Source organism: Tyto alba, unplaced genomic scaffold (assembly GCF_018691265.1).
Source record: "Tyto alba isolate M040663 unplaced genomic scaffold, T.alba_DEE_v4.0 Super-Scaffold_23, whole genome shotgun sequence".
In the NCBI taxonomy this organism is placed as follows: Eukaryota; Metazoa; Chordata; class Aves; order Strigiformes; family Tytonidae; genus Tyto; species Tyto alba.
In genome coordinates, this window is record NW_024881297.1 from 27505829 (window position 1) to 27533323 (window position 27495).

Consider the following 27495-nt stretch of genomic DNA (forward strand, 5'->3'; position numbering starts at 1 on the left):
CCCCTATATTCAGCAGTCATCAAACACTCAAAATACATTTGATGTGCTTAATGTGCAAAAGTGCTGGCAAAAGAGACACTGCTATTGACTCAGCCTTGTGGAATGATGCTAGTTACAATGTCCCGAACACTTGCTTTTTCCACCTGCTCTGGCACCGTTTCAGAGACCTGGCCAAGTTCCTGAAGGGTCTTGCAATTTGCTAGATTAATTGATATAGTGCATATCTTGTTTATTTTTTCTTTCTGAATAACTGCTTTAGGATCACTCAGAAATTAGCCGCCTGGCAACATGAAAGTGCAGGTATCTAAACGAACTACATGCTTTTCAACTGATTCCATAAACAGCCCAAGTAGAGATGTGGCAACACAGACCTCTGGAGACTTTAATGAGACTCAAGGCTGACACTCTCCAGTTTCCCCAAGCAGTAGAGAGAGGTAGTCTCCAATACGCTCCTGTGTCTGCTGCCCAACTGACTTTATTAAATCCAAGTTCAACACAGAAGCAGAACAATGTATGTGTCTGTTCCTAGTGCAAGCTTCCCAACAGCTTGGTTTCAAGTGACAGGTTGAATTGATGACTCAATGTAACGTATTCCTTCTGAATCATGTCACAAGAACTTTACAGCTGCGACCTTCCTGCCTTCCCTTCCTTGTCTGTGAGAAGTAGGTGTGGATCTGTGCTGCTGTCAGACCTCTGGGTGATCCCAGTGGCCTGCTGAACACATGAGATTGGCCATCAGTGTGTGTTTTGATTTTAGCACTTTAGCTTTCTGCCCTTTTTTGTCATCTTATTGATTTTATTGTTGCTGTCTCATTATAAAATGGAGAAATAGTGCCAGTGTTTGGAAAGGGAATGGGAGTTTAATCCTAGTCTTTGTTCAGTGTGTGGCCATGACATCCTGGCAGTGTGAACAATGGGTGCAACAAAATATTTCTCCTCTAGGGGAAATTGCTTTGGGGGTGGGGGAAGGAAGCTTTGAGATCATGCAAGGAAAAGGGCTGTGTAAGCAGAGGATGCCTAGTTGTGAGTCAGACTGCATATATGTCTGATAATGGAAACCAAAATTTACTGTTAATGGGTAACACCTTCAAAAACGTCTCAAACCCACTTTCAGGTGATGCTGAATTTGAATTTGGCACCTTGGCCTCTTTTGGAAACAAAGACGTTGGAGATCCTCCTGCAGGTAACAGGTGCCTAACTCTGAATCTTCTTGGAAGAACAAGGAGAAGAAATTATTTGGCTGAGATAGCATCGAAAGGCAGCGCTGAGCTAGGGTAAGAACCCAGGAGTCCTACACTTTCATGGCTCACAGTCCAATGCCCTGCTGTGCACCAGTAGAAGGGTTTATAACTCAAATGTGTTGTGGTGCTAAAGTCCTGATTCCACAGGACAGGCTTTTTCATTTGCTGAGCAGCCTTCTGTATCAGTTCGTTTTGATAGGAGTTAGTGATTGTCCTGAGAAAACAGCTGAGAGTGCCTGAGTGAAGGAGTCGTTCTGGAGGCCAGCACAGAAAATGTGTCTGAGAAATGTATTTAAGTGATGTGACAGCCAGAGTATGGGAGCAAACAGTACAATCTGTAAGAAAATCCTGTATTTCTTGTGGCTATTGGGCAGGAGGTGGACTGCAATAATTGTGTACCTTAAGATTTTTACTGGAAGTATGATTAATCCATTCACACAATGGAGCAATTTAATAAAACCATGCATAGGTTTCTCTTCTTCCCCCCGCCCCCCACCCCCCCTTTTTTTTTTTTAAAGAGCTGGAGGTGACATTTGAAAGGATAGTGGGATGTAGTTGAGGACCAGAGTTAGTTTCTCTCCCCCTTCAAATATATCAGTCTCCTCCATCTTTTTTTGAGCCTTCTCTTGATTTCTGAGTCCTAGTAAACCCAGCTGGAAGACAGCACAACCTACTTCCTGGATTCAAGCAAAGGTGAGGTGTGCTTCTGCAGAGACATTTTTATGTCTGAGTGTGCGCAGCAGCAAGAGGAAGGGCTGATGATTCCCCGCCTGTCTGTCAGTGTTGGGATTCCCTTGCATGTGTGTTGTCAATGGGGCACATGCAGATTTATGATTTTGTATAAAGCCCAGTTTCATTATGTATTGGGAACACAAGCTGTCTTTGTGTACTGCAGGCTGAGTCACTGCTGCCTCCCAGTGAATTTCAGTGACAATTACTGAGTGTGGGCAGATGCAGCCTACTCCTTATAGCAGCTCGCTTGTATTTTTTTAATGAAGTTTAAAAAAATTTATATTGCTTTGACATCCTTTTCTTTGAGAAACTAATTTCTCCTGAGCAGAGTTTAGACACAAGAGCCACTTTATTACAGAAGGTGTTTGCTGTATCTAAAACTGGCCTCTTTTGAGAGGCTTTAGGCATACTATCTATTAGGAAATAGAATCCTGTCCTGCCTGCTTCCCCATGTCCAAAACAAAATGAACAGGTGCTTTGAGCCCAATCCTTTTGTTGTGATTTGACCTTGGGAAGGAAAGGGAGACCATGGACAGAAAAGAGAATGAAGATCCGGACCTTGGGGAGAATTCAGAGATGCTTATGTTCTGCTTCAACAACTGGGTGCAGTTGCTCCAACCTCAAAGCTGCTTTCTCCCTTTAAAATTTCAGTAGCCCAAAAGCAGAGGGGCTGCCCTTCCCCATGTCTCCCCAGATCAGTTTTAAACCGAGGCTGGGACTGATGTTGTTTGGCTTCATTTAAACAGGCACAGGGGTTACAGAAGCAGTGTATCTTGTTGGCACTGGCTTGGATGTATGTGAAACCCTCTGTGTTGAGTGCATTTCACACATGGTCTCACCAGCACATAGCTCCCTGAAAGTGGGAAAGTGGTACTGGCAAAAGCCTCAGCTTTCACACATGTGATGTACCTGTGGGATGTGAGCAGTCTAAGCAGCGTGGCTTTGCTGTGCTGGTACAGTGAAAGCAATTCTGCCCTCTTGTGTGATGCTGTGTTTGTATTGGTACAAATGTGCTTCATCTGATACATCTGCTGCGTATGGGAACAAGCTACTTGGATAATGAAACCTCTGGTCTATAACTGACTCTGTGCTGAGGGTTGTACCAACATAATTATACAGATAAATGAACTCTTCGGTGAGCAGCAGAGCTGGTGAGCCTGGCTTCTTAGCAATCAATGTCTTCTGGCCGGATTCTGTGCTAAGGATTGATCCCATGATTCTGCCTTGCCACTGGTGGAAGCATTAATAGGTCCTCTTCTATCTGGTCAGTTATCGGAAGGCTTTTCTTGAGGTTTTAACTGTTATGTCAGAATATTCTCTGAAATGTTAGTTGGACAAGGAAGAGATGCACATGAATTAGGTCAACACAATTGTATAAGCCTTGATTATTTTTTATTTCATTTTATACACCACACCCTCAACACACCTCCCCCCCACCCCTGAAAGTATGCTGATAACAGTATGTCCCTAGCTGATCAAGGCAGCCTTGGCTAAGGAGCCTTTGATACAGGCATAGCATGTGCCTGGAGTTCAAAACCTCCCAGATTTGAAACCTATAGCCCTATAGCATTGCTTACTCTCTGTGATAATTTTAAGTTTGTATCCAGTGGACTAGTAAAATGCAGAGTGATTTTTGGAGAGGAAGCATCTTTGTAACAACTTGTTCAGGAATAAGTGTGCTTAGATACTGTAGAGAGAAACCCTTGAGCAATATTGTTGGTGAAAAGTAATCCAAGAAAATTCTCCGTTGGGGGTGCAGGAGGGAGGTTGGGAGGTGAAGTTGCTACCTGCTGTGACTTTGAGCAAGCAATAGTCTAATCAGGGGCTGAGACATAAATGGCTTTTTAACATGTGAAAGCCCATTGTACATGGGATTGACTTCAGATGCCAGTGATGATTTTTTCAATATTTTAAATGTAGAAAACTTTGAAATTAGAAATTCTGAGACTGTTGGGAGATTTATTCTTTTCATAACTGCAATTCCGATAATGTATGTAAAATTACTAGGTCCCGAGACAGTGGTTGGACTACTTTCATTACCTCTTCCTTTAGTACTGTAAAGTAACATTACATGCTTTCCAAAAATAGTAACTGGCTGTAAGACAGCATCACCCACGCTGTGGATAACTCAGGGCCACTTGCTGCTGGGCCTGCAAGTTCTGTTTACTCAACAGTGTCCAGTAACAGACACCAGCTGGTGTGTGACCCCTGCTTGTAGAACATGTAAATAGGGACTGTGAAAGCCTCAACTTTGAGGCAAGGGAGGGAAAATCCTAAAATTAGACCTGATGTGGCAGTTGTGGGTTGGCTTTGTGAATGCATATGCATGTTCTGCAGTGACACTAGCTCTTACTGGCTGCCTGCAGCTGAAGTAGGCAGGAGGCTTTGCAGGATGCCCAGCACTCATTCCTCCTCAACTCCCTCAGGTGGGAGCCTCCTCACAGAGAAGCTGGTCGACTGAAGCATGGGCTTTTCAGCTATAGCACAAGTCTGTGTTTCTTTTTCCTCTCCCTTTAAAGCCTCTTTTCAGCGTCTTCTGAGCAGCAGTTCACATTTCCTGTTAAATGTGATCATGTAGTTAAACTATGTTGGTAGTTAAATAAGGTAACGGGACCACATGAAAACACAGAAAGGAAACGTACTTGGTTTTAGGCAAGATTAAAATTGCCCTTCAGAAAAGCAGATGGATGTTGCCTTGCAGTGTTCCAGTGATTAAGACTAACACAGTTTTGTACATCTTTGCTCAAATTTAGGGCAAAATACATTTTGGGAGATCTTTGCTGAAACCAAGGGAGCCATTTGTTTATGATTTCCTCTTTAAGACTGAAGTGCCTTACAAGCAGGCGTCAGGTCTGTCTGTTGAACTTCCTCTCAGTGGCCTTTTACTTTTTTTTTTTTCTTTTGCTTTTATTCTCTCATGTCTTCAATAATTTGGTTTTATATTGGGGGGAAACCCCAAAATATTTATGGAAAACTTCTTCCGTGTACAGATTTATTAGGTTTTGAATTAACTATACATGGTAGTATTTTTTTTTTTCCTTATCAAAAATTTATGCTGTATTTTCTTAATAATAGCAGTTTCCTGTCTTACAAGTACTTGGGAAACTGGTATCGTTCTTCATGAGGAAGCAGGGAGAGATTGGTGTCTTTCTGGTGCTGGGTTTTTTTTAAGCTCTGAGGAGGGGAAAAAAGCAGCCATCTGCCAAAATTATTTTTCGCAGTTCTGCGAAACCTGGAAAGACCATCTTTTTCTTTAGAGCAGCCCAATGGAAAACTGGCATAAAGGGGCTGTATCTTCATAGTTAATAGTAAATGTGAAATGCATTAGGTTTTATAGCTGAAAGGAAGTACTCTTGGATCTGTTAATGACCTTTCTAACCTCACATCACTTTTGCTGTGTCCTAATTTCCACCACAAAAGTGTGGGTGACACCTGTATTGCAGCCTTGTTCAGACAGTTGAATATTTTAGGTTAGTATGAAGTTTTTGTTCGGGGTTGGTTTTTGATTTTTTTTTTTTTTTTTTTTTAACGTGTAGCTGTTAATGCAGGAAGGGCAATGCAATCCAGAGAGAAGAGTTTGCTGAGCTCTGCATGCTTCTTGCCTAACAGGGCGGTGGTAGTGATTTCTGTATAGTATGTTTATATATTTTTGTATTTTACATATATTTTGTGGGATATAAATGTTGGGACAGTTGGCCAGCAACTGATGTTACAAATGATGAGTGGAAGTGTCTGAATTTAGGGTAGCTGGATTTAGAAGGGAACAGCTGAATAGAGAAAAAGGCTCTAGCTTTCCCATTAGAAACAGTTGGCATTCATTTCACCATCGCACACACACCCCACCCCACCCCCCCAATAGAAAGCAGATTGTTCCAAATAAGTTCTCAGAGCTCCATTATCTGAACTTTACGTGTGCTCCCCATCTGAGCAGGACACACAGGTAATGGACTTATACCTGACCCTGGACACCAGGCAGCTGGTGCCTGTTCTGCTGCAGAGTTGCTGCTGCACTTGCAGGGAGGGTGGGCAGGTACACGCTCGCTGTATGTGCTCCCACCCATGTACTTCCTGCAAGCTCTTCAGTGTGGAGGCTGTTTCTCTTTTTTTGGGGTATATGCCTTGCAGCAGGGCTCTGATCCGGAAGGGGGTAGCCCTGGTTGCTGTTGCCATGTCAATAATAATAATTGGTTTAGATTCCCAATTTAAAGGGTAAGCAAATAAACAACTGCTGGGATCAATAGGTAGAGCTAGGTTGCTGCAGCATCCGTGTGGTGCCCAGTTTATTGACATGCATGTTTTTGTTCATGCTACCTCTTTCTGCTTTTCTCTCCTTCCTCTCCATTCCTCTGGCATCGGCGCACGTTCTATTTTTAAACTGTGCTGCGCTCTGTATTGCGGCATTTCTCTTCCTGAATTATTTATCAGTGTTTGGAGCTGAATGGAGTGTGCTACGTTTTTTCCACCGTTCATTACTGCCCACGTGTCTGTCTTGAGCCATTGACAGATTTGGTTCATGTTAAATCATGCTAGCCTGGGCTTGGAGAGGGGCTGGAGGGGATGATGGGGCTTGATCACAGCCTGTACCGGTGCAGGAGCATTCAGATCTGTGTGTTTAATACTCTCCTTGCTGGGGCAGACAGGGAGGGGATGGTTGCCATGATAACATATCCTCAGTTGAGCCAGATTTTAATTGAATGTCCCTTTTTAAAAAAGAAAAATTATTTTCTGCTGCCTGGAGACTGGCTTCAGCCTAGGAAGAAGACACCTCCACGCACGTGTGCATGCTTGCACGTGCAGAGGAGAAGACAGCATCAGAGACTGTGGGCATGGCTGAGGTTGACTCAAAGCTCCTTGGGAGGGAGAGGGGGATGTGTTTAATTTTTACTTAGTAGAAAATGGTAATTTCTGTTACATTACAACCCTTCTCTGTTCCACCCTGACACGTCCAGTGTAGGCACCCTTACCCATCAGAGGCGGCAGCACAGCCTTTCAAAGGAGCAGGTGGGCATGATGTTTCCATCTCTGAAGGGTTTTTCCAGCTACTTGCTAAACTTAATTTGCCCTTTCTCCTTTTTTTCTTCAGCGTCTCTCAGCACTTACATTTTCTCCTGCTATCCCGTTCTTTTTTTTTCCCTCTCTTCTCCTGGCTTTTGCCTTTTTGTCCCTCTCAGCTGATGGATTTAGCTACTCTTCATCCCTGTTGCTTCTGGATTTTCTTCCTAAGGGAACTGGGGAGACTGCTGTCCTTTCAGTCAGATGGGAGGAGGGAAGGGTCTGGCTGGAGGAAAGAGCTGCCCTGTTGCTTTCCTTCTAGGGAAGATGTCAGGGAGAGCAGAGGGGGCAGCTCTGTGTGCCTGCTTCCCCTTGCAGAGTCTGTCCAGAAACTGCAAGTATAAAATTCATTCGGTGCCATGTTCAGCTCCCACATGTCTTGCTGGCATGGAGCAAGTATGTACTTTCCCGTGTGCTGACTCATTAGTGACATGATGTTTACTGTGCCTTTGGCCTTGGCATAAAGTGGGAGGAGGGCTGAAGGGGGCTAGAATTTAGAGGATGAGTCCCAGTAACAGTTGAGCAAGGAACTGGGCAATGCGTGTCTTTTAAATGGCAAAGTGCAGTAGATGCAGCTTGCTATGAACAATGTGGATTTGAGCAGCTGACCGGTGTGATGTTCTGCAGTGCACTGTGAAAATGCAGCTGTGATTACTGCTAAAGTAAATGCTTTAGTCCAGTGAAACACAAATCTAGGGCAGTGTGCTTTTTTTCTGCTAGGCTCCAAAGTACTAATTCTGCCTTACGATCTAATTTCTGAATTCTTCTCTCCAAGGCTAAGAAAGCTGCTTCAAGATTTCTTGTATAGTTTCTCTTAGTTTCAGGAGCCCCATCCCTGTCCTCACATTGGTTTTAGGTCCTGAGGGTGGAAGAGTAGCAGGTTCCTTTATTTTGTGTGTGTTCATGCAGAGTGACACTGATTCCTAGCAGCAGGGTGAGCTGAGGACAGGGTGGGCCAGAGCTTGACTCTTGGATTTTGCTTCTTTGGGAATAAGCCAAATTTGTGTCTCTTCTGGTAGTAGGAGCCATTTGGACAGAGTTCTTGATGGCCTAGGTTTCTCTGTCCTCATGACTCTCTGACTTGATACTTTTGAGAGTGGAGTCTCCTCTGTACAGGTACTATTTATTTTTTCCTTCGATCAACCCCACGTTCCCTTATGGCTTCTTCTGAGGAGGCCTTGGGCCTGATATGGTAAACATGCTTGTTGTAGGATTTCTGTGGAGAGATTTTTCAGGTGGTCAGTCTCATTGAGGAATCCTGGCTGTTCTCCCTCTCTTCCATTTATGTGCCGCATGGAAAAAGATGAGTAAGACCAAAACATCGTTTCTTCAGCCCCAACTGTGGGGAGTCTGCTGGTCTCCTGCTTTCAGCTTTTCTGTGGGTGCCTGCTCTGGTTCTGGATGTTCATGGAGTTGTTTTCACAGGACACATTAGAGTAGGTAGTTCTCAGCAGCAATGTGCTGCATTTTACATCCTTCCACTTCTTGGCTCCAAACACAAAGAAGTCTTTCTGCTGCATACACACTCCTGCAAAACAAGCCTTTGGTCTGGAGGACTTAGAAAAGATCTTTGGCTTGCCATGTTTGGTGGCTAATACAGTGTCTGCCTAAGAGTGTTCCCTGTACAAGCTGATCCTTTAGCTCAGATGCTCAGTGTATACCAGGCAGCTCCCTGAAGTTGAGTCACATTAAGCAGCCAGCTCTCCAAATATTTCCTGCAGTCTGTGTGCTCATTATGTCCTTGGAAGCATATGCTGTCTGGAGAGTGTGTTTCTACCTATGCACTTTAGTAATGAATGATAGCTTACAGCCTGCTGCTGGATGCAATGAGCAAGGTCACTTCCAATCCAAAGAACAGTCCATGATACAGTTCCCTAGCTGCTTAGGGACTGCTTTCTCTTTCTCATCCCCGTGGTGCTGTAGTGGGTGAGGCTGGTAGAAGTGAGAGCACTGGTGTTTGACATACCTGCAATGAGGAGTCTGTCCCAGGCTCTTTGGTTGTTTTTTTGTGTTTTTTTTTTTCCCCCTTTTCTAACGGGAGAGGGGTGAGCTGGGTGGATAAATGAATGCATTTAACTCCACTGATAATGCTCTTCTCCCTTTCCAGCCGCTGGAGGTGTCTGGTGCAGTCTGCCTGGTACATGTCTGTCACATGGGAGAGCTCAGTGCTGGGCTGATGGTGGGTGCTTGCACCAGTGCCATCCCACCAGTTTGGTGTTACAAGTCTTGACTTTTTTCTCCCCTTCTGATGGGATTATATCCACTACCTAACTGACACATTTTCTCTCAACAGAAGCTGAGCTGGGCAAATTAGAGCCTAGACTTATTTGATACATATCTGCCAAGGAGGGAGGGAATATGTCTTGTTGCTTTTTTTTTTCTTTGTTTGCTCTGCAATATTACTTACTATGTTAGGCATAGACATCTTTCCTGCAAGCTGGGAGCACAGACAATACCTAGAGCTGCTGCGTCTTTTCTGTGCCCCGCTTTCACTGACCTAGTTTCATTGTGTGCGCGCACGCACACATGCACACACTCGCAATACCTAAGCAAATGCGTCTCAGGTGTGAAAGGCAGGAGCCCTCTCTGTAGGGCTTTATCCAAGCTGCTGGTGGGGCTGCCTTGCTCTTCCTTCTCCTCCTCTTCCTCCCACCCAGGATTTACTGTCTCGCCATCTAAGGAGGAAGATGCAGTTTAGGAAATCCTCTCACACACATGTGCCTCATGAAGATGAAATGCTGCCGACTCATAGTCATAATGAGCGGTGTTTTTTGAAAGAGCTGGACAAGCCTGCAGGAGGCTGCATCTGTGCTGTCTATCGCAGGTGCTTGTGTCCTAGGGCTTGGAAGGCTTTCTCACTCAGAAATCTGTACTTGCTGAGCCATCTGCCAGGCATCTAAGTGCTAGAGATCAGGTTTGCAGGCTCAGGTTATGGAGCTTTCCTTTCTGCTTTAATATTAAGAACTGACAGTGGGGTTTCAACAAAGGGTCCTAAAATGATTGTACATTCTTGCTTGCTTAACATGCTCTGTCAGCTGGGAACCTGAAAACAGGAAGACCCAGTAGAATGGAAGAACAGCATTCAAATTTCCTTCTTTTTAGAGTACTAATCTTGCCATTGCAGTGCCAGCAACTGCCCTTAATGATCGTGAGTCAAAATGCAGCAGACCACAGATGTTCCTTAGCAAAGGAAAGCTCAGTTTCACTAGGTTCTGTGGAGATTTTAAGGCTCTATGTGGAGCAGAGACCCTTGGCCCGGGCAAGGCATGTTGGAGCACTGCTTCTGGACCTGAACTCCCATCCTTTTCTGTTTGCTCTTCATTTGCAGAGTAGCTGCCAGAGCTTCTTTAGGGCTCAGAACTCCAGGTCTTGAAACTGCAAGGGCTTGCCTGGGAGCTAGGTGACAGGAAAATAGATGAATTAAAAAAAGGGGGAAAACCCTGATGCTGACTTGTTAACCTAATCTGTCTTGAGTTTTGCAACTTTACTGGGTTCAGCTGCCACAGGGAGTCACTCTGAGCACATGTTTTCTGCCAGGGGAACATGAATGTCCAGGCTGATCAATCCATGGAGCTGTTGCAGACACAGTCACTTGCTACCTCTAAGGGATTGCTGTGCAGCAGACTGAGAAATTTTCATAGCAGAGCCCTTGAGCTCGGCCGAAGGCCCTCATCCTGCAAGCTTGTACTGTTCAGACAGCGGTGACTGTTTCTCAAAGAGCTGGGGAGTTTATGGATCAGTTTCCTTGGACAGGCACCTTGATTTTAAAAGTTCTTTGCAGAGTTGGGAGGAAAGAACTTGGAAGTGGCCAGAAATAAGAGTCATAAAAGGAACTTTAATGCTTTGGATCTGTCTTTCTTCACCTTCTCATGGGAAAATCTCATATCCATGGAGCCTTTGCATTCAGCCAGTGTGGGGGTCGATTAATTGTGGGTCTCCACTTGAAAATACTGGTATAGTGTTGTAAGTGACTTTTGTCTTATTGGCCCATCTGTCTTGCCCCTCTGTTTATTTTCTTCTGGTTCTCTAGCCACGGAATCCCCCCCTCTTGAAATGTCAGCGTTGCTGTGGGCAGAAGCAAGGAGCAGTTTACTGCAGCCAGTATCACAGCAGTTTCAGCAGGAAGAGGAGGAAAGCTGGCCAGGAACATTCACACTTTCTGCATGGGCACCACAGGCTTGATTCAGAAGGCTTTGAAGCAGGTTAAGACAGCTCATGCATACGTTTAAACTTAAGTCATTTGCAGAGCAGTGCTGCTTTACAAACTTGAACCTCAGTTTGTTGTGGAGCTAAAATGTATCAGGTTTCCACTGTCTGTTTCCTTACTTTTAAAAATCTTTGTTGGACTGTTTCTTTGGCTGTAGCAGGGGTCTGTTTAGAAGAAACTGCATTAACTTAGCAAAAGTGGTAAAGGCAAGTCCTGAAGAGGCTTTACCAGCACAGCGCTATGCTATTTGCAATGGATGCTCTCAGTTAAAGCTATGCATCTCAACCTTTTTGCAACAGTCTCACTTGAGCCTCTCCGTCAACTTGAGACCAAAGCTGATCCTGCCTTCTCATCTTCATCTCCATTCTCTTCAAAGCTTTTGTCTTCAGACAGCTGCCCTGTGAGCCCTGCTGCCTCCTGCTCTGCTGCCAGCTCCAGCACTGCCATAGTTCAGCCTGATGAAGGAGCCTCCTCAAGACCAGCTGCTGACTGAGCTGATTGAAGTCAGCACTGGCCCTGCAAGAGTGCAGTCTCTTCAGTTCTGGCTGCACCTTGCCTAGGATGGGCTCCTGCACAGCAGGAAGCATTGGCTCAGAAGAATGACTCCTACCTGTTGCTGACCAGTGTTTAGGGCTGTACTTGGAAGATCTCTGTAACGTAGTGAGAAGCAACTTGTGAGCTTGGCAAAGGACAGGATGTGCTTGTGATCCATCACGGAGTCTGCCTGTGCATGACGCTCAGCAAGGCTGCCTTGTGCACTTGAGAGTAAGCTTTAGAATGTGGAGACAAGACACCTGCGATCGCAGCCTGTGTTCCTGCAGAGTTACCAGGTCTGGGATAGAAACCCCCTTTCTAGGGAAAATTTAAGCAAGTGAGAGGTTTAAAACTTCTCTAGGGCCATTTGCATATCTTGTTTCCTGCCTCTGTCAGTATTTAATCACTAATAAATGAGCAAGAAAAAAATAACTGAATTGAGCCATTAACAAACTGACCCCTTGGAAATGTGGCAACAATGATAGGAATGAAGCAAGGCTGCCTGTAACCTACCTCAGCATGTGTAGGGCGTTCTGCGAAGCATAGTCCATGCACTTGAATTCTTCTGGAAGATGCTGATATTTATTGTGGTATGTCTTCTTTGCTCCAGCACTTACATTTGTGTTGCTCCAGTGCCTGGCAGGGGAAGGATGCTATGTCTTTAAAGCCTTCTCAGGGCTGTGCGGGGGCAGTTCCATTGAAGTATTTGAATGAGAGCAGGAGGGGGGTGTGCATGTGGCTATTGGCAGAGCTCTCTATGACATCCCTCTGAACAGCTGGGCTCTGCTTTGCTTCAGAGCTGCTTGTCAGAGCAATTAGCTTGCTGTAGCAGCAGCAAAGATTGCTAGCATTTTATCCAGGGTTGAGAGCTGGCAGGGGCTTCTAAGAAACAATATTATCTTGGCAAAATTCCTCTTGAACTGGTTGCGGCAATGAAGTCTCCGTTGAAATCAGAAAACAGATGACCTGCTGAGAGTGCAAAACCACCACGGTGAGTTTATTTTTAGAATAAGTCTTCAATTATTTTGGGCTTGAGAAAGATTGACCAGAGACTTTTCTTTTCCTCTCCCTGTACCCTCACCATACAAAATGCAGTATAGGTATAAATGCAGGTGAGTATTTCAGGGATGGGGACCTGACGTTATTCATCTCTGGTAAGTGACAGGATTTCTGCTGCTTAATGGGGTTAATTTTAAAATGGTGCTGTGCTAAAATGAATATGTGGCTCTGTGATCGCATTCAAGACTTGAGTGTGAAATGAGCTTCCTCCTTTCACTTTCTGTGATGCCGGGGATGCACCTACAGGAGCGAGGGGAATCCCCGATAAGCATACTCTACTCTTCCATGTCATTAAGGAGTTCCCCGTGACAGTCTCATGGGTTCTCCTTGTGTCTTAGCTTGGTGTTTATGCAGCTTGCTCCTGGGTAGTTCCTGTTCATTTTGCAAAGACAAAATACTCCCTGCTCTTCGGCTAGGTTATACATTAAAGGATTTACTTGATGGAAACTGGCTAGTTGATGAGAAATGTTGACTAGATATGAGTAGTTAATTGGCTATGTGCCATATGATGCTTTCAGGTTAGCTTAAGCAATTTGATGTTCTGCACTATATTTGTGTTCACATATATATTAACCCCATTTTTGAAATTATTTTAAACCTATCACCAAATTGGGTTTGGTTTTAGTGGAATGAGGAGTTTGCACTGCATTTGCCTTTACTTCCTCACACATGTTCATCATCCAGTCTTGCCTTAAAACCAAGATACTGGAAATTAAGCTCCCTTCATTTGAGATTTAGAGCTAGGAGCTGATTATCTTGGGCTTGCTGTATTAGCCAGTTACAGTATTGCAGGATCTTCCTTCAGGTGCATTGCACCTGTTTTCTTTCCCTTCATGTCTTAAAAAATGCTATTTTAAACTGGAAGTATCACCTGTGACTTGAGGATCTGCAAACAGCAGTGACAGCTGTTTCAATGAATGGTGAGCAGCACTCAGCAGGTGAAGGCTGAGTTCATCTTGCTGATGGCTGTGGGAAGGGGAATACCTTACCCACTCTTCAGACTACCCCTCCTCTGTCAAATCCAGCTTTTGCAGCTGGCAACCAACAGATGAAGGTGATCCCTTTTTTTTTTCTTTTAACCATCACTCCCCTCTTCGCTGAATGATCAAATAAATTTCTGGCTACCACCTGGAAAACAGCCACAGTGTCTTGTATTTGCGGTGTACCCCTTGGCTACTTAGTGTGACAGGTGACTCGGTATCTTCTGCTGGCATGGTGAGAAGCAGGAGCATCAGCCTTGAAAATGGAGAGGAGGATATAGATAACAGCCCTACTTTTTGTCTTTCACCAGAAGAGGTTTGCCAGGAGCTGGAATGCTTTGGGCCCGATTAGTAAAGTTTGAGGATCTCCTTTGCCAGACCAGGTCAGATCAGGAATGGTAAGCTGGACTGGAGAATACCTTGGTCTCTCAGCCAGCTTTTTAATATTTGTACTTATGCCTCTGACTGGCACAGACACGGCACAAGAGAAGTGTGCCAGCAAGAGGATAAGAGCTATTTTAATGTCGTGCGTTTTTCCTGAGCCTGGTTGCTACTTCTGTATCTGCAGGTGTCTCCTACCTGATGTGGTACTTCGTTATGGATGGGTTCAGGTGGAAGGAATTTTCTGCCTGGGGTTTTCTGAAAGAATTGGGACATGTGTCAGTGGGAACTGCGCCAGGGTTTTCCTCTGAGCCATGGAAGGGTTAACAGAAATTCCTGTTCAATGCTGTCCTATTGCATCTTGACACTGTAGAAAGTAGGTGGATAATTCCTTGCTAGCTTTTCAGGAAACCCCTGTGGTGGACAGCCCTCATTAATTGTTGCTGGGAAACTGCTTTGACGTCACAGGGAGCAGTTCCCTGGTCTTCAGATGAATACAGGAATAGTTCGTGAGGGGGAAAGGAAGACTGGTGTGAAACGGAGAAGAGAGCTCTCTGATGGGGAGATTCTCATCTCAGATTTATCTTTTCTTTTTCCCACTGTTCTGCCTAGGGACCCACAGAGGAACTGTCCACAGAAATTTACAGCGCTATGTTTGGACCAAACATAAGCCCTTCTTTCTCAAGAACTGTTTGTATCGATGGCTTTAGTGATCCTTTTGCTTTTTAACTATTGGCTGGGTGTTTTTTTTTTTTTTTTTTTTTTCTGCCCCAGATTTTGGAAACAAGGGGGTGAGAGTGTTTTTGCTTGGCTTCACTGCAGCTCCCAAAATGAAGAGAACTGCATCGCTGTTTTGGTTGGTTTGTTTTTAATGCCAAACAAATAATATTCCCTTAGACTAACAGAGAGGAGAGGAGAATAACTGAAGATGGCTGCTATTGCTGTGAACTTCAGGCAAAGAGAACTTTGAAGGCTGAGACTGTTTCAACCCATTTTCTTCAGTACCATTTGAACTTTCTTTGCAAACCCTCCTGTGGGGTTTGTGCAGTAGGTTCCTTTCTCCCAGTGTTGTCCTATCTGTCCAACATGTCAGCTTCTGGCAGCCACATAGAGCTACAGGCATCCAATAACTGTAGCAGGAATTCTCTGTCTCCTTTTCCACGCCTGCAAAATAGGTGTAAGCAAAGTTTACCCCTCTAGTTCAAAGTGCTTAAGAGATTTTTGTACCCAGAATTGTTGTAGAGCAGTGAAGAATGTACTGGGTTGTTGACTGAATCTGGTGTTTCCAGCTAGGGCACTAGAGGACTTGAATTTTAAATAAACTGTCTTGTGAAGAGCTGGTATCAAGGTGCCTCAGTGGTGAGATGGATGAGGCACCACTGTCAATGTTGAGTAAGTGCTGCAAATGGAACTCCATTCTCCTTTTCTTGTTAGGTCACTTGAACTTAAAAGCTATTCCAATACACAGTGCCATAACAGTCAATAACAGATGCATTATTTTAAACTGTTTCCTAACGATTTGTCATGGTTACTCACTTGCATCTTCATGTGATACCTCCTTTCACACACCATTTTTTCCTCTCTCTATATATATAAAAAAGAAACATGCAGCAAAAGTCGGGGTGGGGAGGGGGCTTTCAGGGGGATCTGGGGATCTTTACAGCCTCTGACTTTGGTGCTGAACTGAGTTGTCTTCCCCAGGAGATCTCCAGCATACCTGAATCCAATGATTGCCTTCTTTCTGTGTCGTCAACTTTTTGCAGCAGAAATGAGATGGGAGCTCTGGTCTTGCATAGCATATAGGCTGCTTTGGGAGTAAAAAGAAAGGACCTGAATATGCAGGCAATCAAGCTGAATTCTCTGAACACATCGGCCAACTCTGCATTGAAGTTTCCTGTCAGGCATATGGCAACTCTTCCTGCTGCTACTACACCCAACCAGAAGTTTACATGTATAGGGGAAAAAAAACAACACACTCTTCCTTTGTCATTTTGCTGTTTTCCTCTGGTTTTGAGTCCCCCAGCTGACTCGATGATGGCAGCTGACTGGATGGTGCAGTGGACATTGCCACCTTTGTATTCCTGACAAATGAACAGAATCTGTGTTGCCTCACTGACGTGTCATTTGTTCCCTTTGTGTTGATTTATGTGGCAAGGATGGTTTTAAGCATTATACCTGGGGGTGGCAGGACATGCTGGGATACCCTCTTAACTGTGTAGTAGGGAATCTGTCCTTGGTTTGATCCTTGCTCCCATTCTGAAGGATCAGGGCTCTGTTAGGAATGGAAGTTATCTCCTTTGATACTGATGTTCAGCAACCTCTGACATGAAGGCTAGCAAAGCTACTGTGCCCTGGGCTGCATCAAGAGAAGTGTGGCCAGCAGGTCAAGGGAGGTGATTTTCCCCCTCTGCTCTCATGAGATCCCCCCCCACAGTGCTGTGTCCAGCTCCGGGGCCCCAATGTCAGAAGGACATGGACCTGCTCCAGTGGGGCCAGAGGAGGCCACGAAGATGCTGGGGGAGCTGGAGCAGCTCCCCTGGGAGGCCAGGCTGAGAGAGTTGGGGGGGGTTCAGCCTGGAGAAGAGAAGGTTCCAGTGAGACCTTATAGAGGCCTCCCAGTGCTTAAAGGGGGGACAGGAAATGTGGGGAGGGACTCTGGATCAGGGAGTCTAGGGATAGGACAAGGGGTAATGGTTTTAAACTGAAGGAGGGTAAATTTAGATTAGATATAAGGAAGAAATTCTTCCCTGTGGGGGTGGTGAGGCACTGACACAGGTTGCCCAGAGAAGTAGTTGATGCCCCCTCCCTGGAAGTGTTTAAGGCCAGGTTAGATGGGGCTTTGAGCAGCCTGCTCTAGTGGAAGGTGTCCCTGCCTGTGGCAGAAGGGTGAAACTAGATGATTGTTAAGATCCTTTCCAACCCAAACCATTCTATGATTCTGTGAATTTAAGTTGCACAAAAAGAACAGTGTGGCCTTTGGGGCAAGAAGCAAAGACCTATTTTGAGTGGAAAAATCTGGAATGGGAAGGAAATTAATTGTGCTGTGCTGAATTTTTCTACCCTGAGACAAGTGCAAAGGGTTCTACCATGAGCTGGATCTCAACACAACAGGCACCAGATTAAAAACTGCAGAATCACCTGCAGAGTACCTGGAGGCATTGGGCAGGTGGCTGGACACATTCATGTTTCAGAGATGGTTCAACAGCATCTTCTGTTTCCTTCCCTTGCAGGGAAGAATGAACGAACACCTCTTCTACTCCTTACAAGGACTTCTGTCTTTCATGTGCTGCCCAGGGCTCTGTGTTGCTTACCTTACAAGATCTGATGAAGTTTCTGTCTTAGGCCCAGACATCCCATCCTGTATGAGCGCCTTGTTCTTTTGTTGATGATGAAATGAAAAGCAATCATGACTTAAGTTGAAGTGGCATTTTCCTGATCGTTTGAGGCAATGGAACTTGTGTGGTGGAACCCTCCTCCTGCTTGGAGCTTGTCTGTGTGGCAGGCAGTTACCTCTGCTGTGTGCTCCCTTTACAACAGCTGCGCTGCCCCATGTGTTTTAATTTAAGTGGTGCTTTTTGGTTTATCTTCTGCTAAAATACTAATTTTCAGTAAAACCTACTCCATTGTGTCTAGGCAAGATGTCCTGTTTTAGTAGCAACTCTTAGACTGCAGTAATGTAGATGTTTATCCATTCCCAGGGTGATGCAGTCCTAAAGGCTTTGGCAAGGGAGGCCCTGCTACATTCTTACTGCTTCTGTGCCTGCCTAGGGACTCTGGTGCTGCCTCTTACTTTGATGAACTAAAATTCCTAGATAGAGCAGGTAATTCACAAAAGTGAGGGAAGTGAACCTGCCCTGGAGAGGTGGCAGCCTGCTCCTGAGAATGCCATTTGTCAAACTTGAAATGAGTCTTCAGAGTTGATGTGTCTTTCTTGAGGCAGTGCTGGAACGGCCCTGGTACTACAGTGTGCGTCCTTCTTGCTGCCTTCCAAGGGACCAGACTCATCTGTGACAGCAGCGTTCTGGATAGAAACCTTGAGTTGCATCCAGGTGGAAATGGCAGACTATTAAAGTTCGGCCTTTCAAAGCCCATGGCCAAAGCATGCTTTATCTTTTTTGATTCTCTCTTTGCTCATATATCAGCACACCTTTATTGTTCTGTCATATTTGATTCCTGTATATCACATGAAGATGATTTTGGCAGTCCTGACACCAGTTTGTCACGCTCCTGGAGTACAGTAATAGCAAGTTGACGCCTATCCTGATTTTAGTGCTTGCATTGATTGAGGGAGGTAACAAAATAACTGATTTCCTCCTCCCTCCCCCCCCCCCCCAATTATCTTGTGGTTTGAGATGTTCTACATAATGAAATCCATGCACATACTGCATAACTGAGAGCTACTGCCATGGTGATAATTCAGATGTTTCCCATAACACACCTACTGGCTATTGTGCCATTTAATAGAGCTGACTGCACCTGTACTAGTGAACAGCCCTTTTAAAGGTATTTGAAATGAAGAAGAACTCTAGGATTAAATCTCTTCTTCAGGCTCTGATTCCTGCATTCAGCCAGAGATGCAAACTGTGGCCACTACAGCTAGGCTGTTGCAGACACTGGCCTCTCCTTGGGGTTACAGTCAGTGGAACAGGCCCAGTAGCCCCTGAGTTTGAGCCCCTCAAAACCAAGTGGGTAGTGGCTCTGCTGAGGTGCAGAGATGGGTCCCTCTGAAGGGATACTCCTGTTGCAGCCCCGCCTTACAGCACACATAGTACGTGAACAGCCAGGTAAGCCATTAGCACCTTAAGCTGCTGCAGCCATTTGTTCAGCAGATGCGAAGTAGAGCTTGATATAGGGGCTTTCCTCAGCTGTGGATGAAGGCAGTTTAACTGGTGTCATTTTACCCTCCTTGGAGTTTTTTGGGAGGGGCATGTTGGGGAGACCTCCTGATGTTCTGCAGAACTAACTTAGAGGGCTTTCTGTCTCACCTGCATTTCCTGTCTCCTTATTCATATAAGGTTATTTCCCTCTGTTCCACCTGAAGTCAAACCCTTCCATCTGCATCATAATTTCACCTCTCTGATGTAATGTGGGGGTGGAGATTAAGATTTAAGGCAGTGACTAAGCACTGGGAGCCTATGCACTGTGCAGTCAAATACTTCTGGCCTCCTGTTGTATTTTGGGGGTGTTTATGCTAGGTTTTGTAGGAACTGTATGGTAGTGAGGAATTAGATCCCCCTTTTCAACTGATAATAAAAAGAGCAGTGGAAAGAATTTAGGAGAGGTTGCTTCATTGGCTGAGACAGTTGCAGTTTATGAATGTTCCTGAGTAAGTTTTCAGGGCTTTCTCACTGAACCAGGTGCTTATTCTAGCTAGAGCTGTTACGTCTGTTAGGGAGCTATTCTCTCTTACAGGAGGAAAAGGGAGTGCCCTCGAAAGGCTCTTTACCTGTTTGTTTTCAAGCTGAGGCTGCAGACTTTTTATGGGATGCTGAGGATGCCCTGGTCAGCAGTGTTGGTGAAGGCAGCTTACATTTTGCAGAGCAGACTGGGAGCCCAAATGGAACCTAGGAGGGTGATGTTTCAGGAGCTATGTGGCCTTTGTTGGTCCTGCTAGCAAAGCCTTTCATTACAGCTTCTTGTTACATCTGGTAAGTGTACTTTAAATACAGCAAAAATTTTACCAGCTGCTGTGCCCTGACAGAAAAGGAGAAGACAAAAGCCTCTCTGAAGATCTCTCAGTGCAGAGAGGGAGCGCTGCACTGATTGAGTTAGTCAGTAGAACTGAGGAGGCTTTAATGTCTTGAATTTGCAGCACCCTCTCCACCTCGCCGCCTCCACTTTTTCCTGTGAAAATCTTTTTCTGCAGCAGACAGTGTGCTCGAGGAGGGGGAATCTAAATCATCCCCCAAACTTGTCTGGTTGCTCCTAGCGATAGAGCCTGTTGCCATGGAGCTGTGATTCCGATTGGTTGACCTGGAAGCCAATGAGCAAATTGTCTGTGAGAGCATCATCATTTAACCTTGCAGGAGGTACTTACTCAGTGATATATGAAGCTAATACTAAAGCCTTACACAGAGGGGTGAAGTGAAACACCCAGATGCTAGAAAAAGGCCACTGCTCTCCCCCTTCCCTCTTATAGGCTGGTTTGTTGTTTTTAATTACCAGTTGCACCAGCTAACCTCCCTTAGGCTGGGCCAGTGCCTCCTGCCCCATTTTCTTCCAAGTGCTGAGAATTGGCTTTGACTGTCATTGTGGGGACTGTGCTGCCCACCAGTGAATTGGCAGCCTCAGAATGTTTATTTCTGAGCCCTCAGAGCACTTTTAACTCTGCTTAGTCTGTGATTGGATGTGTTTTGTTTCTAAGTATACTTTATTTATATTTTATAACCAGCCTGAGGATGAAGGAAGTCACTGTTGTTATGGCTATGTCAGGGTTTCTCTTTGGCAGGGAGGCTTCAGAGCCTTCTCTGTAGTGAAAACTCTGTTCTGTTAACCTTGATGACCTGGGCTGAATCTGATAAGATTTTTACTCTGCTCTGTTGAATACCTTTTGGAGTGAGTCTTGGAAAGCAAAAAAAGAATTGGTTAATAACCAAGGGAGAAGATGGAGGGGAAATGAATCAATATTCTTGTCTTTGAAGCAAATTGTGAAGCCTGGTCAGGAAGGCTGTAAGCATGTAAACTTGCTCCTGTGGTTGTAGCTTGGACACAGGGACTGAGAAAGTGGAGCCCACTCACACTTGTTTCCTTTCCCCCTGAAAACTGAGAGGTAGCTTGTCTCTTGCATGGTGTGGGACAAGCTACCTCAGATACCTCTATCCTATTGCAACACAGCAGCATGCATGTAGGCAGCTACAGCCAAGCAGCCATATGTCTCCTTTGCACCCTCATTTAGCTCACAGGAGCGTGTCTGTACTCTGAGAAACAAGGCCAGGAAGAGAGTCTGTTTAGCAGTAGGCTTCCTGCCTTTCCCAGATTTGCTGCTGGATCCATCCTAACTCTAAATGCAAAAGTTTCTTGCTTTTATTCCCTGCCTAACCAGGACCAGCTGCTGCCTGCATTGTCATGGCTCAGCAGCTGCAAATTGCATGTAGCAAGAAGGCAGCAGAGGTGGAATTCAATGTTCCCCTTTGGGGTGAAGAGGAGGGTGTAAATCTGTCCTGGCTACCCCTTCACCTGGCCATTGGCCAGCACGCACAAAGTGTTCACACTGTCACTGCCTTGACTGGCCTGTTTACTTTGCCAGCCTCCAGACCCAAAAAATCAATGGCAGCTCACCCACATTGTGTTGCTCTGTTGTTCTCTTTTCTGACACAGATTTTGTGGCTTCCCTAATGTTGCCTCTGTGTAATCTTTTCATCTCCCTGGCAAGGCACGGCTCACTCCCACCCACCCCCCCAAGTCCTCTGAACTTCCACTTTCTCTGCAAGTCTCTGTCTGTCACAGCAGATCATGTCTGCCACCCCCTCACTGCATCCCACGTCTGTCCTGGGGGAGCAGGGCTGATTCATTCATACAGAAAGGAAACCTCCTCTCGAAAGCATCGCTATTGAGAAGCACTAGCAGTGCACATACCTTCTTTGAATTTTATGTGCAGGGAAATATCCTGGAGGACTGCTGTCAGGAATGGAAGCTTTACCGGGAGGGGGCAGCCTACAAATGTTATTTCAGAGGCTTCAAGTCGTCTTTTCTGGAAGAGGAGAAGGAAGACTAATGATATTCCCCTTGTTGTGATACCGAAGTTACATTGCAGTATGATGAGAAAAGGTCCTGTTACCCTTCTCAAATTTGATGGAGGTGCTTGGCTTGTGGGTAAAAACTTGTTATAGGGTGATTGTTGCAAAGAGAATGAGCTGTACAAAACCTACTCCTTTATTTTAGTGCAGAAATTTCCCCTGTATATAAGCATCGTGTGTGCAGTTCAGGTGCCTCCTTCTGCCTCCCCTCCTCAAATCTCCTACAGGTCCTGTTAGCTTGTTTACAAGCCAAACCCCTGGCCTGGACACGAGGCTGGAGCAGTTTCCTACAGCGTGGAATGTGCTGGGGATGGGGTAAGCAGAGTTTACCAGCTTCACCCCCTGCGTATTCCAGACTCCCACTATGGAGGCTGGCATGCAAATCAAGCAAGTGCTCCCTTTTTCTTTTCTGACTTAGTTCCTGTTGGAGGCATCACAGCAGAGCATGGCTGACTTATGTTGGGGCTCACCACCCCATGCAGCATGCTTGCTATGAACCTAGGAATTCAACTGCAGTTCCTGTTGGCAGCTGCTGGATACCCAACCTGCTGGGATGAAGAACAGACCCTTGTAGCTGGAGGATGGATGCTTTGGTGATTCCCAAGGAAAGCTGCTTCCTACAGGAGTGCTTCAGGAGATGCCTGCCAAGGGGATCGTCTGTGGTGCTGCACGCTGTCCCGTGGGACTGTGCCAGGAAGGCGTAGGGAGCAGCAAGTGATCCATGCAATGCAAGGATCTGCACTGATCAGCGTTCAGAATAGCAGATTGAAGTGCTCTCGCCCTCTCCTCCACCTAGTATTTGAGGCCAAATACATGCTTGGAAATTGTTAGCAGCTGGAAGGGAGAGGTGTTTGCAGAATCGTCTTGCGAGGCTAACATCAACAGCAGACTGCTCTCTGGTTCCTTTTCTCTAACAAGCTATCAGTGGCAGCTGCTTTCTGCCAGAAGCCACAGGTTTGGTAGTGGGACAGCCTGCTTGGTACAGTGTGATGATGCTGGGCGGAAGGAGCCTCACTCAGTACTGCAGCAAACGTGGGGATCTTGCCCACTTAGGTTTGTTCATTATTGTCCCTCAGGTAAGAAGAGAGCCTTCTGGCCCCTCATGTCATCATCTTAACACTTTCAGGTGTGCTACATAGGAAGTTGCTTAAGGAATTAACAATGGATTTTTTGTAACCTTCCTACTCCAGAATGAGCACAAGTGAACAGTGGCTGGGATCTTCCAGCAGTTCTCTCTAGTAAGAAATACTTTGTTTTCATACAGTACTGGGATGTATCTGCTTGCCTATATCAACCCATAGCATCCACGGTCACTCCCCTACAGATATGTGCATCTGCCTTGAACCATGCTGGTTCCTGTGCATAAACCAAACAGTACAGCCCTGTCAGCTTCATCTGTGCCAGCTTTTTTTGCTTTCCCCGCACCCTTTTTCTGTGAATTTTCTGGGATCAACAGGAGTATTTCACACGCAATTTCAGGGTGCCACTTACTCATCAAGGCTTTGGGTTAAATAACTTGATTTCCTTTCTTGGTTCTTCTATCTATGATTCTGAACTGACAGCAGTGAGTCTTATTGCTGGGGGAAAGCTCATCATAAGTCTAGAGCAGGCAATGATAGGTGTGAAGGAAAGCTAAGGTGACCGTAGCTTCCTCCTTTTGTCAGTAAGCATCCTGTCCCATCTTCTTGCTTGGATTCAGGTCAGTGCTGGCATCTCCCAGGCACACTTATTGCATGGTACTACGGTTTCTTTGGCTGCAGCCTGCCACAGGGATTTGCCTGTAATACACAGTATTTTCCATTCACAACAAGGCATCTGCCCTGGATGCCTTAACAAGTTTGTTACAAACCCCTGTAAGAATCCATGAACTAGAAGCAGTTGATTGTGCTGTCTCACTTTCTGTATCTGGAACTGATTCCACTAGCTGCGATAAGAATCAAATACATGTTTTACGTTCAGAAGCCCCACAAATTAAAGGGGTGTGAGGTTGAATTAGTTAATGAATATTAGCAGTTCCCATGCAGAGCCAAGAGTTGATAAATCTCTGTGAGATATGACTCTCTCAGACATGTTCTGCCAAAGTAATTAATGTAACAAGTTGTTAAACATCAGCTGTGTTTCCCAGTGCCCAGGCCTTTTGTTTGAGCCTCTCTCAAATTTAGGCTTCCCCTTTTCTTTTTGGAAACTGCCCTCAACAGGCCTGCCTTTTATCTTGCCTTTATCCAGCATCCTCATTTGTCATCAGGATGAACATTGGGTTCTGCACGGACAGTGTCTCTGTAAATATGTTTCTCAGTACCAGAATCCCTCTGCAGCCCTACATAGGTTGGTTTATCCCTCACTCAAGCTCAGAGAGGCCTACTTTGAGTTAGCTGAGAGGGCTAATGTTTCAATTCTAGACAATCAGTTTGGAATTAACACTGAATTTGATGAACAGATATGTGACGTATTCGTTGCTCTCGTTTAAGACTGTCAGCACTGAGGTACACGTTGCTGGCCTGTCTAGATTCCACTATAATTCAGAGGTGATTTCAGGAGTTCTGTGGGCTGCCTGTATTCTTGCTAATCCAAAGGAAGCAATTAAACGCAACTTTGTCAGGAAGCATTATTTTTTCCTCTTAATCTGTAATTTGACTGTTATTGTTTGACTCCCACTTTTCCTAGTGGGTATCTAACTGTAGGCAGCTAGAGAGAAGATATCAGGCTCTACCTTATTTCACAGGAAGAACCAGAACAATGTATTGGGTACAAGGCTGTTTTCTTACCGAAGATTTGTCTCATTGCAAGGACAGCTGAAGAAAAATGCAGATTGTTGTTGTTTGTCCTGGGGCAGAGCACACCTCTGGTTGCTTATTTCAGCTACTGAACCCCCTGCCTCTGGGTGTTTACTAGCATTAGGACTACCCTCAGACTCTCCCTCATATCAAAGAAGGTAGAGGGCATAGTGCCTACACTGGGGACCTCTGTATATCTTGGAGGCTTTGTTCAGCCCTGCTAGTGTCTCCAGAGTCCTGGTGAGAATCATGGAGCTCCTGCAAGGTCCCCTCGAGTCAGGGGCTGCAAGGGGCTGCATCCAAGGGGCTGAGTGGGTAGGCTGTCATTGGAGTGCTTGGTTTGGGGTCTTTGTACACAAGATGAGTTACAAGGAAGTTAAAACTTATATGTGCAAGAGTTTGTGTTCCAGATAGAAACTCTCTCCACCGCCTGACTCCCCTCTATCCATTCTGTCACCTGTTCTGTCAGGTGCCCATTGCTACGCTGTAGGGCTCTGAAGATGTCAAACAGCAACACAACACAGGAGTCTCTGGAAATAATGAAGGAGTCTGAAAAAAAGGTGGTTGAGGAATCTGTGAACAAAACCAAATATGTATCCAGGTCACCAAGCAAGGAGGAGGTGGAGAAGGATGGTGGGGAGGAGGTCAGCATGCGCCAGGAATCTCAGGTAAGTGTGCAGAGGGTAGTCCCTTCTGCCAGCTTGCAGAGCTGGGCTCTCTCCTTCTACTTTGCAAACACAAGCTAGTCAGTACCCCTTCTGAAAGGGCTACCACCTCCCAAGGCAGGGATACCATGCCCTAAAGACTGTGTTGTTCACAGGCTGCTCTCTTTAGCTGAATCTGTTCTGCTCTGAGTGGAATAATTTAAATATTCTTTGAGCCCAGGAGAAAATGAGACTGATGTACGCCTGGGCGCACTTGTGCTCAGTCCCCATGTTCTAGTCCCATAGCTGTTATCTCCCTCTTACTCCTTTCTTTGACCTAAGGATCAGTTAATGACTAATGTGAAGTGAGGGCATCGCAAGGAGAGCTTAGTTTCAAGAATGGTGCTTGGCAATTGATTTGCTGCTGTTAAAAATGCCTGAACAGGAGGTAGATGTTTTGGGATTTCATTTCAGCAAGGGAAAAAAATCTGTGCAAGCATCACTTGAAGGGTGCTGGGGCTCATTCCTGCTGCTCTGCTCTCCTGTCACATGTGCTTTTGGCTTAGTGTTGAGCTTGAAGAAGTGCCCACCCTCAACAACCTGCTGAAAGCTTCTGCATTTAAAGCTGGTGGCTGGTGCCAGATTTGTTCCACCACTGAGTGGGCAGACATCAGTGTTGCTCAGAAAGAGCCTGACTCTGGTCACTTTGTAATGTGGAATGGAGAAAGGTTTCTTACAAGGTAGGGATAACAGAAGGCTCTGTGTCTCTTAAATCAGAGCAGCAGTGTCTCTCGTGATCCACTGTGTTAGTACCCACTTTGTGTCCCAGGAATGGTAGAAGACCATTTCCCCACTTAGAAGTGTGTCATGCACCTCCACCTGTATGCCCTGTGATCCCACAGCTGTGCTGGTTCTGTCAGAAGAACTGGGTCTAATCCACATGAAGTTTTTAAGCAGTTTTTGCCCGCCTGAGGCCTGACAGGACAGCTCTCCAGGTCTTCCTATTTGCACATGCTTCCATTGCTGTCAGGTAGAGATTTTCTTCAGAGTCATTTTACACGCTCAGTGTTGTGCTACCTTGCACAGCAAATACCATTTACAGCGTATACATTCAGATTAAGCTTCTTGCCTTCTCTTTCCTTTCTCCACAGAGGCGAACTTCAAGTCATGGACATGCCAGAAAAAGAGCCAAGGTATGACCACTTCTGATGCCCCCGTTCTTTTGGCTGAGTCGTGATCCCAACCTTAGGATGGTGCTCTCAAGTCTTTCCTGTCTCCAGAAGCAACATGCAGCACATGGTGGTTCAGGACAGTAGCTTTCCATGCACTGGAGCATGAGTGCTCCTTTTTAACACACGCTTACCTGTGAAGGAACTGTTTGCTGCTGTTAACTGCCACACCTGCCCCCTCCCCAGAGCCCAAAATGCCAGAAGTGAAATTCAGAGGTGTCACTGGAGGGACAGGGCAGTGCACTCCAGTTGTTTAACTCCAGTTGAAAAACAGAGTTAAGTATAACTGCCTGGTTTCACATAAGGCCCCTTTTCTTTAGGGAATACCACATTTTCTCCCATAACAATGGCTCATGCATGTTAGTGAATCAAAAATGCTGCTGGTAATAAGCACCAGGACACCACTGTTCTAGAACGTTGTTTGTAGGCAAAATCTCAGAGTGAAAATGCAGCCATTGGGTGATTTATTATTTTTTTTTAATTGTTTGGGTTTTTTTTTTTATCTTTCTTAGCCTTAGCCCCAGTTTTTCTTTGCAAAATTTGATATTAACTACTGAAGCAGTTTATCAAGAGTGATGATGGATTTTCCAGGCTTGGCGGTTATAGAAACATAGCATAATTCAAGAGTCCATCTAGTCCAGCTACGATTCATGTAGTCCAGCCTCCTACTCAAAACAGGGTCAGCTATGACATCTGATTAGGTTGCTCAGGGCTTGATTTTTTTTTTTTTTAGTCTTTCACAGAAGTTCAAACCCAAATGAAGATGGGTTCTGCCCTGAGGCATGGGAGGGAGGGGATACCAATTAAATTTGTAACAGGGGTTCTGCCTGGGTGTGGTTTTGGTGAAAGTAATGTGTGAGAGAGATGTGCTGCTTATGACTTAAGAGTGTTCAGAAAAAATACTCTAATGATTCTGTTTGGTATTA

At 45.4% G+C, this 27495-nt stretch overlaps 1 protein-coding gene across 15 annotated transcripts in view; it reads left to right on the forward strand.

The window, feature by feature from the left end:
* R3HDM2 (R3H domain containing 2) overlaps positions 1–27495 on the forward strand; it is a 61399-nt gene that overhangs the window by 8938 nt on the left and 24966 nt on the right. For 13 of the 15 annotated variants that reach the window (XM_032997654.2, XM_042796394.1, XM_042796393.1 and 10 more), the window contains 2 exons: positions 25166–25364; positions 26492–26533. In XM_032997654.2, the coding sequence (XP_032853545.1) occupies positions 25197–25364; positions 26492–26533 (210 nt within the window). In that variant the 5' untranslated portion in view covers positions 25166–25196. Of the gene's footprint in view, positions 1–1148; positions 1275–12611; positions 12758–25165; positions 25365–26491; positions 26534–27495 lie in introns of those variants that run through there. The other 2 variants (XM_032997666.2, XM_032997655.2) reach the window with 2 other exon arrangements.